The sequence below is a fragment of the Marmota flaviventris genome, chromosome 16 (assembly GCF_047511675.1).
Source record: "Marmota flaviventris isolate mMarFla1 chromosome 16, mMarFla1.hap1, whole genome shotgun sequence".
NCBI lineage: Eukaryota > Metazoa > Chordata > Mammalia > Rodentia > Sciuridae > Marmota > Marmota flaviventris.
The window spans coordinates 72,896,257-72,908,382 of NC_092513.1; the positions used below are offsets into that span (position 1 = coordinate 72,896,257).

The 12,126-nt window shown below is 38.9% G+C and overlaps 1 protein-coding gene across 2 annotated transcripts in view; it reads right to left on the reverse strand.

Moving 5' to 3' along the window:
• Positions 1-12,126, reverse strand: part of Iars1 (isoleucyl-tRNA synthetase 1) — a 59,683-nt gene that overhangs the window by 6,637 nt on the left and 40,920 nt on the right. The window contains exons 28-33 of one of the 2 annotated variants that reach the window (XR_003584883.2): positions 10,853-10,965; positions 8,612-8,707; positions 7,525-7,701; positions 6,951-7,056; positions 6,647-6,793; positions 168-293 (exon numbers count right to left, since the gene is read on the reverse strand). Coding sequence is in view for 1 of the 2 variants with exons in the window: in XM_027950971.2 (XP_027806772.2) it covers positions 168-293; positions 6,951-7,056; positions 7,525-7,701; positions 8,612-8,707; positions 10,853-10,965 (618 nt within the window). In the remaining variant the exon portion in view is untranslated. Of the gene's footprint in view, positions 1-167; positions 294-6,646; positions 6,794-6,950; positions 7,057-7,524; positions 7,702-8,611; positions 8,708-10,852; positions 10,966-12,126 lie in introns of those variants that run through there. The other variant, XM_027950971.2, reaches the window with a different exon arrangement.

Here is a 12,126-nt window from a genome sequence, read left to right on the forward strand (position 1 = left end):
GGCTCCTCTTAATTTCCAACTTCACCATGAAAAGCTTACATTTGAAAAATGATAATTATAATCAGCAAAAAAGCTGTAATTTTTAAAAACTGTATCATAGCACGTAGACTCAAGAAAAGCACCAGGGTTTGGTAGAGTCAAAGCACAGACATTCTCTTTCCACATACCTGTTTCACCATGGAAGATAGACAGCTCTGTATTTTTAACACCAAAAATGCTAGTAACAACATTCTTCAGCTTTAAAAGGTCCAACCTATTGTCCCCTTTTGGATTTTCTAGAAGCAAAACTCCACCTAAAAATCCACAAAAATAAGATCTTTAAAAAAGTAAGACTTAAAAACAAATGTTTTACTTAGAGGAAAAGACAAGGTATACAAGGGGGTTTAAAGCCCTAATATCTTATTTTTTCTTTTTCTGAAGTATATACTACTTCTATCTACTTAGTACAAGTTTTGGCAATTCTCAAGTAGATATGATTAAGGATGAGACTTTATAGTTCTCATCTTTTTCTAGATTCAAATCTTTGTATTTATAACCCCCATTTTTCATTTGTTGCCATTTGTAAACGCACAAGGTACAGAGTGGTTAAAAATACGATCTGATCATTATCTAAAAAATACCCTTCAGTGGCCCTGATGTTGATGTATCCTAGACCTAGATTCAATTACAGATATTGTTAAACATTATAAGGTAATTATAGTCACATGAAGTTATAGGAAATAATAGAGATACCACGGGTCCTAGTTCCCCTCAAAGGTAACATCTTTACCAAAATAATACAATATCACAACCAGGGTATCGACAATGATGTACACGGCTAATCCTATTCAGATTTCCTCAGTTTTACTTTTACTTATTGGGGTGTGTGTTTAGTTCTCTTCAGTTTTAATACTGGTGTAGATCCTGCATCCATCATCACCATTAAGATACAGAACAGTTCTGTCATCACAAGAATCCTGTTTCCTTCTGATAAGCACCCTAATGCCTCCACAACTCCTAGCAAATAATAGTCTTTATTCCTGTGGTATCATTTCAAGAGTGCAATCACACGGGTGGAATTTTGGGGACTTTTTTCCAGCCAGCATCATCTCTAAAGGATTAAAATAAGTGGCAGTGCTAATCAATGGTTGTTCCTTCTTATTGCTAAGCAGTGTTCTGTGGTATGAATGTATCACACTTTGCCATTTTACCTGCTGAAGAGCATCCTGGTTTTGGCTACTATGTGTTTGGTTATATCCACAAACAGGTGACCTGGTGAACATGTTTTCAGTTCACTGGGATAAATACCTAGCAGTGCAACTGTTGAATCATCATGGAAAGCACAGGCTTAGTTTCTATAAGACACTGACAAACCCTTTCCCAGAGTAGCTGTGCCATTTTACATTTCCCCAGCGTTGTATGAGATCTAGCTCCTCTGCATCCTCACCAGCATTTATTTGAGTCACTCTGATAGGTGTGCAGCAAAACCTCACTGTGGTTTTAATTTGTATTTCCCTAATGGATAACGATGTTAATATTTTCATCATTAGCATATTCTCTTACAAGAATGTTTATACTTTTTTTCTAATTGGATTGTATTTTTACTGTTGAGTGCTGATAGATCTCTACATTTTAGATGTTTTTTGTTGGATATGTTGTTTATAAAAGCCTCCCAGTCTGCCGCTTGATTTTCATTCATTTTATGTATCTTTTACAAGGAAAATCATTTTAATGTTGATAAAGTTCAATTTACCAATTTTCCCTTTTATGGACAGTGTTCTTGGTGTCCAGTCTTTAAAACTTTGTGCCTAAATGAAAAATCCTGTTTTTTCCACAAATGTAAGTGGAAAACTTGGGCCATATGAATTATTTATTCCATGCTTATATGCAGCCATATGAAGAGAGGTGAAAAAAACCCTAATATCTCACATGAAAGTATAAAATGCTTACCACATTTTTGAAACAGAATTCAGCTATATAAAAAAATAATTATGCACCACAACCAAGTAGGGTCTATTCCAGGAATGTAAGGCTTATTCAATATTCAAAATTCAATCAGTGTAACCCTAGCCAGAGCAATTAGATAGAAGAAAAAAATTAAAGACATACAAATAGGGAAAAAAGAACTCAAACTATCCCTATGTGGTGACAACATAATTCCCTATTAAGAAGACCCCAAAAAACTTCTAGAACTCATAAATGAATTCAGCAAAGTAGCAGGATATAAAATCAACACCCATAAATCAATTATGTTCTTATGTATCAGTAATGAATCAACTGAAAGAGAAATTAGGAAAACTACCCCATTCATGAGCCGGGGTTGTGGCTCAGTGGTAGAGCACTTGACTAGCATGTGTGAGACACTAGGTTTAATTCTCAGCACCATATTTAAGTAAATAAATAAAATATCACGTCCAACTACAACTAAATATATATACACATTATATGTATATAAAAACCCACCCCATTCATAATAGCCTCAAAAACAAAACAAAAACAAACAAAACAAAAAACCCAAATGGGAATCAATCTAACAAAAGAGGTGAAAGACCTCTATGACAAAACTACAGAACTCTAAAGAAATTGAAGACCTTAGAAGATGGGAAGATCTCCCATGTTATTAGGTAGGCAGAATTAATATCGTCAAAATGGCCATACTACCAAAAGTGCTACAGAGATTTAATTTAATTCTTATTAAGGTTCTGATGACATTCTTCATAGAAATAGAAAAAGCAGTCATGAAATTCATTTTGAAAAATAAGAGATTCAGAATAGCCAAAGCAATCCTCAGTGAGAAAAGTGAGGCATCACAATACCAAAACTTAAATTATACTACAGAGCTATAGTGACAAAAATGGCATGGTATTGGCACCCAAATAGACACACCCATATAAGTACAGTTATCTCATACTAGAAAAAGGTGCCAAAAACATACATTGGAGAAAAGATAGCCTCTTCAACAAACGGTGTTGGGAAAACTGGAAATCCATATGCAGCAAAATGAATTTAACCTCCTATCTCTCACCATGCACAAAACTCAGTAGATCAAGGACCTACTCATTAGATCAGAGATCCTATGCCAAATAGAAGAAAAAGTTGGCCCAAATCTATATCATGTCAGCTTAGGAACTAACTTCCTCAACAAGACTCCTACAGTGCAAGAAATAAAATCAAGAATCAATAAATGGAATTTTTTTTTCTTTAAAAAAATTAAAAAAAATTTTTGTTCTAATTAATTATACATAAAGTAGAATGCACTTTGATATATCATATCAAACTAAAAAGCTTCTTCACAGCAAAGGATGTGAAAAGAGAGCCTAAAGAATGGGATAAAATCTTTACCACCTACTGTGGGAGATCAACCTTGCACATGACTGAGTCATACTCCCCGGCTGGGTGCTGAGGTGCTCCGTCACAGCAATTTGGCAGAGCTTTCCCCACCTTTCTTGGGTTCCAGGGACGGTGTCTCCTGCATGGGTGTATCTTGCTATAGCCCCATGGGTGGAGCTACGCTCATCTGTTCCTTTGTAATATAACCCCTTGCCCTGTTTAGGATAGAATCTTCCATGGAAGTGCCTTGTATGTGTCCCCTTCTCTTACAGTGCCCTTGAGTGTGGACTACCCAGGTGTCAGTCAACCTGTTGACAGTGGACATCAGGAAGATAGACTCAGCCCCCTGAAACCTGACCCCTTGCCTCATTTGAATAGCTTCTCTTCAATAAAAGGGGTCAGCGTGTGCTCTCTCTCTCTTCCTGAGGACCCTTAAGGTCAGAGGAGCCATCACAGCGATCCCAAAGAAAAAGGTACTTGTGTCTCTTGTGTGGTTATTTTGCGCAGACCAGTTAGCCCAGTTTACCTGGAGTGATTCCTGAGCCTTTTAGTCGCGAGAACAGAAACCCAGCAACCTACACTTCAGATGACCCAGCTATCCCACTCCTAGGTTTATACCCGAAGGACTTAAATCAGCATACTATAGTGACACTGCCACATCAATGTTTATAGCAGCTCAATTCACAATAGCTAAGTTATGGAACCAACCAATAAATGGGGTGGGTTCAAACTAAAAAGATTCTTCTCAGCAAAAGAAACAATCAGTGGAATGAATAGAGAGCCTACAGAATGGGAACAAATTTTTACCACATGCACATCGGATAGAGCACTAATCTCTAAGATACATAAAGAACTCAAAAATCTTAACACCAAAAAACCCCCAAATAACCCAATGAATAAATGGGCCAAGAAACTGAACAGAAGATGATACACAATCAATCAACAAATATATGAAAAAATGTTCAACTTCTCTAGCAATTTGAGCAATGCAAATCAAAATTTCATCCCTCTCCAGTCAGAATGGCAGCTATTAAGAATACAAAGAGGGTCTGTGGCTGTGGCTCAGCCATACAGTTCTTGCCTAGCACGTGTGAGGCACTGGGTTCAATCCTCAGCACCACATAAAAATAATAATAATAATAATAAGTAAATAAAACCAAATGCTGAATGTTTTCTCTAATATAAAGAGGCTGATTCATAATAGGGATGGATGAGCAGCATGTGAGAAATAGATGGACTTTCGATAGGGCAAAGGGAAGAAAAGGGATATGGGGGTAGTAAAGACGGTAAAATGTGATGGACATCACTGCCCTAAGTACGTGTATGAAAACATGAAAAATTGTGCTCTATTTGTGTAATATGAATTGAATTGCATTCTGCTGTCATATATAACAAATTAGAATAAAATAAAATTAAAAAATTAAAAAAATATATATTAAAAAAAATAAAGAAAGAAAGAAAAACAACTCCAGTAGCACAGGGCACAGTGGTGAATGCCTATAATCCCAGGAATTTGGGAGGCTAAGGCAGGAGGATTGCAAGTTCAAAGTCAGCCTCAGCAATTCAGGGAGGTCCTAAGCAACTTAGCAAGACCCTCCCTCAAAATAAAAAATAAAAGGGCTGGGGATGTGACTCGTGGCTCAATGGTTAAGTGTCTCTTGATTCAATCCCTGGTATATCCCCTGTCCCCTCAAAAAACATACTCAATCAGCTATTCTTGTAGGAATGATCTGCTGGCAACATATTTGTTTAGTTTTCTCTCATTTTCCCATCATCCTGTAGGCTGCCTGATATAGCATTCTAGACAGGTAATATATATCTTTCAAGAGCTGAAAGATGTCTTTTACTTTCTGGCCTGTTTTCTGATCAGAAAACAATGTAAGTAAGGTATTTTATCTCTCTCACTACTTTCAACACATTTTGTCAACTTTTCAGAAGTTGGATTATGATGTGTATTGATATGTACTCTTTGGGGTTTATCCTGTTTGTGTTTCACTCAGTGTGTTAGTCTGTTCAGACTCTGTAAGAAAATGCCACAGGCTAGGTAGCTTATAAAACTAGATAAATTCATTTCTCATATTTCTGAAGACTCAGTGGTTCAAGATCAAGACACCCACAGATTTGGTGTCTAGTAAGGGACCATGTCCAAGTACACAGATGGCACTTTTTTGCTGTGTCCTAACACAGTAGAAGGAGTGACTAGCTCTCTGGGGTCCCATTTATACATTTTGGCAACTTTAGGAGGTTTTTAGCTATTATTTCTGAGTACTCTTTTAGTCTCTCTCTTCTGACTCCAGTAACAAGAATGTTAATCTTTTGATATTCATTTTTTTCCAACTCTGTTGTTCAGAAATGGATAATTTTTTTTCCATCTTCTAGTTCACTGATTCTTTCCTTTCTCTTCTATTTTTGCTGAGTCTATCCACTGAGGTTTTTGGTTTTTTTTAAAGCTATATTTTTCCTCCTCTTTTAGTACTGGAGGTTGAACTCAGGATCTCGTGTCTGCATGGTATGTAAGTGTTCAACCACTAAGCCACATGCCCAGCCCATTTAAATTTTTTTTTTGTTTTGAGAAAGGGTTTTGCTAAGTTGCCCAGGCTGCCTTAAACTTTCAATCCTCCTGCTCAGCCTCCCAAGTAGCTGGGATTATAGACATGTACTACCACATGAAGGTTAGTTGTATTTTTCAGTTCTAAAATTTCAATTGGATTCTCCTTTATACCTTCTATTTCTTTGCTGAGGCCTTGTATTTTTCATTTGTTTCTATTATATTTGTTATTAATCCCTGAAACATTATTATGGTTGCTTTAAATTCTGAGACAATTTTAACATTTCAGTCATGTCAGTAAGTATTTGCATCTTTTCTCATTCAGTTTGAGATCTTCTTGGTTCTTGGTATGATCAGTGATTTTCCAATGAAACCTGGACATTTGAGTAAGATCTCTATTTTAGTTGATTTTGATGCCACACTGGCAGGTAAAAGGGACACTGCCTAGTTACTTCAAGGTGGGAGAAGGAGTCCAGGTTCACTATCAGGCTCTACTTTAACCAAGCTTGTTGTTACTGTGGGGTGGCAGGGGAGAGAGATCTCATTCTCCTCTAGAGCCCCAGTTAAATGGTGGTGCCTCTTTACTGCTCCTCCACACTTATCTAGCTTATGTAAGGCCCTGGGTTCAATCCCCAGAACCTCAAACAAAATCCTACCCCTTTGTTTAGAGAAAGCAAGGTTGTGTTGTTTTTTTTTTGGTCTGTACTTGTTGGCATTTCTAGGTTGCCAACTTCTTAAGCCCTACGTTTGAGATATATGAGGCAAAAAAAGAAAATCCAGGGAACTCACCACTATAATGTTGCTTGGTTTCAACATTCCTAGCTGGTCTGCTTTCTTCCCTCTACCTTTGACAGTCTTATGTTTGCTTTGGTATATAATGGACTGGGTATTTTGATGTATTTAATGGGAGGAATTGGGAAAAACACGTCCATCTTCCTGTAAGTGCAAGTCCATCATTTACTTTAATGGATTCACTTTGATGTCAATTAAAAACAAAAAGTTATCTGATTTTTACCAATTCCCTTCTGATAGCCTAAAGATTCCCAAAGGTTTAAATAATGCCATACAAGCCATGGAATGAATTTCCTCCTACCTTGTTCACTGCCGTTTGCACAAATGTTAAGGTTGACATATGCACAAGCAGGACCAGGCAGGGATGCTCCTTTAGTTAGTGTGATCTCCAATTCAGACCCCTTTAACTGAGCAAATGAGAACATATGATTAACTGCAGCCTTTAGACTGCAGTATGTCACACCATCACTGAATTCTTAACAAGAACAATAAATCTTAAAAAAAAAAAAAAAAAAAAGATTCCCATTCTTTTATTCTGTTCTTTAAAAAATAAGTCAATTGTCACTTACTTCTAACGATTATCACCAGCATCTATAATATCAACTTTTCTAGTGTTAGACAAAACAGATCCACATAGCCATTTCATTTCCTGGCAGATCTCACACACCCTCCTGGCTACCTCCTCCAAGAGAACTTGTACGAGAACAGTTCTGCTTCCCTCCCCTTCATTTCTTATGGATTCCTCTCTGAACCTACTCACTACCATTCAGAGTAATACTTCTATTGGGCGCCAGAATATCCAGATGTAACTAAATAAACTTAAAGTAAAACCAAATCTGCAATCTTTCAATAGTTCAAAAGAATTCTGAACTCACCTGTGTTTTTTCCTGAATAAGGATTTTATCTGATGTAGGAACTGGGTATGGTTTCAAGGGAGCTTTTATGGTGGCAAATATGAATTCTGTGTGGCTTTCAATAACGTTATTCAGGTACCTTTCTTCAGACGTTGCATTATAATAGACTGTTATTTCATCAGTTGGAACCAGATTACACTGAAAGTATATACAGAAAAATTTAAAAAAGAAGCACATTTTGCTAATCAAAACTCAGGTACTATCAAACCAGTACTGACAACACCGCATTGGATCACCAAGCAAGGGCTGCCTCCTTGGAAAGAGCTACACTGTAAGAACATGATTGGCTTTGTGGTCCTCTTCTTATTCTTTGGGAAGACAGGATGGGTGTCTTCCTAATACAATCAGCCCCTCATGAACACTGAAACAAAGGAACAACTGAGAACTCACTCAAAAAGCTCTGAACTGGCAGAGTGTGCACAAACACTCCTGTGATCTGCTGGATGACTCCTCTGAGACCCACAGATCCCAGACATCTGGCCTGGGGAGGAAGATATATAGGAGAACTCCTAAATGTCGACACCTCCTTGAGGTAAGAGTTTTCCCATTCTCTCACTAGGTTTGGTGGCCCCTCTGCTCTGCAGGCAATGGGCTCTGTGCCTTCCTCAGTTCCCAAAGGAGGAAAAACCATCCCACTCTGTCCAGGCCCCAAATCTCTCCCCTGTGCAAGAAGCCCTCCACACTGACTGCAGGTCTGCCTTCCTCAGAGACACTGTCATCTCAAGTTACTTTCCGCACCAGCCAGAGAGCTATCGTTCCAGGTGATTTTGTGGAAGCACGATGAAATTGAAGAAGAATGGTAAGAGGCATAGGTTAGCTAAAAACTCTTGGTCAAAGAAATAAAAAGAACCATATCCAGCTTGAGAGTGTGTAAGCAGGTAGAAAAAGAGGCCTAATTTCCCTGAAGAGTACAACCTTAACAGACAACGGATTAATGAATCATTACCATTAATCCATCAGCTTAATTTACATTACATGCCTTGCTGGTCCTTGTCAACAACCAACATAAAACAAACACAGGCAGCTTCTCCTTGATCTGCAAACTGACCTTCTTTCGAAGTTTCTGGATGCGATTGATGACTTCCCGAGCCATTCCCTCATCCACCATTGATTGGTCAGGGGTGACATCCAAGAGCACCAAAGCCTGCAGAAGGAGCAACGCACAACGTGACAATCAAGAAGAACCTGTCTTTCAAACTCAGCAAAATGTTACTTAAAACTAATTCTTGGTTATAGTTGAGAGGTAGAGTGCTTGCCTATATGAATAAGGACCTGGGTTTGATCCCCAGCAACATCGAAAAAAATACATGTAAAAACTGAATTCTCAGGAGTCTATGATGCAATACCATTTATTCATTTTACTAAACAAAGGAAATAAAACTAATCCAGTACCTTCACCATTCAGGTACTTCTTTGTAAACAGCTATCCTTCACCATGGGAGAAAGATGTAGCATTTACTTCTTTGTAGGGTGCTGCTCACAGGAGATGACATAAGACCCTCCTTCACAAGTCCCTCATGAAACTCTGTATTTTGGTCATCTAATAACGAGCATCAAGTCTACTAATAATTAAGATAAACAAACATGACACTCCCCAGAAAAGTAAACTTTGTATACCACAAATGAGTGGACTGAGGCCTCAAAGCAGCCAACTCCAGGCAATTTTCTTGATCTGTGACTACTGATGATCCTTTAGTTTGTCAGTATGATTCAAAACGTGAATTCTAGAATGGACTTCAATACTTTTTATATGACTTGATTTAAGCTGCCATCTTATTCCTAACCTTAGTTCCTATCACATCTGTTCTGAAGGTTTTGGTTATATGCAGTAATAATGACACTACTACTTTGATTACATAACACATTATAGGGTGAAATATACTCTACAAAAGTCCTTGTAAATCGGGAATCATCCATTTCCCATGGAGTAAACTCAATCAGAGAAGTTCACAAACCGCCTTAATACACAAAAAGACAGGTGGAAGTGGATATAGCCCACTACAATATGTGAGCCACATCAAGAAATTAAGAGGCATCACAGATGACACTTCTTTAAATAGGAAAAACTTTCCAGGCCCCTGATGTACTCTTACCAGGAAGGGCTGCCTATTCTCACTGCTTAGAAACTGCTTCTCTGCCTTCCTTCTGGCCATGTCATCTCTGACTCCTTGCCACTGTCACGTGGAGACTGGCAGATGTGAAATCACATCTCTGTGTAAAGGCTTGAGGAGGCTGGTCTTCTTTTTATGGAAATGCCACCTCCCCCTGTACCTGGCAGTAGGCATAGCTGGACTCCAGCAATACCCACTGCCCCCACCCCCACGGGAGATATTCCTGCTTGGAGAAGTGGAGTCAAGACTGGGGAGAGAGACTCTGTTCAATCTTAACAAAAGGACTGACCCTGAATCCGAAACAGCCTATACATTTTCTTCACGGAGAGGTTCCTGAAGACCTCCAACCTAACCACTATAGGGCCTCTCCGAACTTATTTCCACCTGAGAACTTCTCCAGGCAGATATCAAGACTTGGCTTGAGAGCACTGTTAAACAAAATAAACCAGACTCAGAAAGCCAAGGGTCATATATTTTCTCTCATACTGGAAACTAGAGACGATTAAAAAAAAAAAGAAAGAAAGTGGGGAGGGAGCTCAAGAAAACTGAAGGGAGGGCTGGGGATGTGGCTCAAGCGGTAGCACGCTCGCCTGGCACGCGTGTGGCCCGGGTTCAATCCTCAGCACCACATACAAACAAAGACGTTGTGTCTGCCGAAAAACTAAAAAATAAATATTAAAATTCCTTCTCTCTCTCTCTCAAAAAACAAACAAACAAACAAAAAAACTGAAGGGAGACCAGTAGAATAGGGGGAGGGAGTGAGGAGAGGAAGGCGGGACGGGGAATGAAAATGACCAAATTATGTTATATGTATGTACAAATGCCACAATGAATCCTACTCTTATGTGTATCACGATAATCTGTTTTAAAAACAAAAAGATTTGGCTTCCTTTCTTGTGTCATGACTGACTTGTTTCTCACGGAGTTTATTTTTCTGCAATCCAACATTTAAAAGACTTTCTCACAAGTAATAACTACAAAACACTGATTCATGCATTCATTAAACAAACATATATGTCAAGGGTCTACCATAGAGAAGTTTAATACAGCAAATCAAAAGTAAATATCTGGTTTATTTTACCTTGAGATAAACTGTCAACATAGTCAGGAAAGGAATAAGTAAAATTTCTCATGTTCTTATCTCTTTGTAAAGAACCTTGTAGGAAACAGAAAAATACCTGAGCATCTGAGTGAGCTTCAAACTGTGCAGTCCCACCTGTGGCCTGGTCAAAGGTGTACATGAGACGGATGTCCTCTTCATGCAATTCATGGCCTTCCACGACAATGCTCCCTGAGGGAGAAGACGACTCCATCAGTTCCTCCTCTTTAAGCTGCCTGGTTACTAGTGCACTGTGCCCATTTTGATGAAAATTTCACAGCAGCAGGGCTGCAGATGTGAGAAGATGTTACTACCCCGGATTCCTACCATTGCTGCAGCCAAGAATGTGACATCTGTAGAATACTCTATGTTGCCCTGAGGACAGTTAAGTCAGCACCAATGTCCATTTTAATAAGCTTCCAGGTCACAAGCTAAAGAGGTGCACCATGAGACGACAGGTTCCCATCTAAACAAGGAGCAGATGGTGAATGAGTCTTTTAGAGTCCACTCACGAGTGGCTGGAAGGGTTGGTGTGGGTGAAATGAGATGGACGGTGTGAAGAACTGTGTAGCAGGTCTGTCCAGGGCCAGCAGAAAGTGTGGGCAGATGCTGATGGTGGTCCCACCTTCAAGAAAGCCCCCTGTGCTCTCTCGTCATGTTCCTGGGCTTCAAGTTCTAGGCTGCCAGTTCTACTTTAGGTCCCTGCGTTCTGAAAACTCTTCTGCTTTCCATCAGTACAGAACACTTCATCCAGAAACTACAGTTTAGAAATGATAGGCTTTCAGTTTCAAGTAAGGTTTACTTTAGGAATTTCTGATGTGCTGGTTACTTGGTCAAATGACTTAGACTGGGGACTTAGAAGGCTGATGAAACGGCATCTTCCAATTAAATATTCTGAGCTGGATTAGGAACGAGTGACTCAAGTTTTAGCTGCTAACCTCTAAAAATTTGAGGAATCTTAGAGACATGTCCCAGAATTTCCATACCTACTCATCTTATTCCCGAGTCCTTAAATCTCTACTCCAAATACCTTTAGGCTTATGATTTTCAATTTTAGGTAGACCTAATAACAAATAACTTGTGTCCTAGGGCAGCTGAAGGATGTCAAACAGCCATATTCAGACTGAGTACGATTATCATAGCAAGGTTTCAAATTCCTGGGCACCTTGAGACACTATTTAGTGGGGTGGGGAGAGTGGGTTGAGGTTCCTTCCCTAGCCCCATAAGTTGACTGGGCCTCCTGGCTACATATTCTCACATTACCCCATATTCTTTCTTCACAGCACTTTATATTCAGCTCTACTGGGCTTTAAAATATATTTGTTGAATGAACAAATCCAACTTTGACAAATA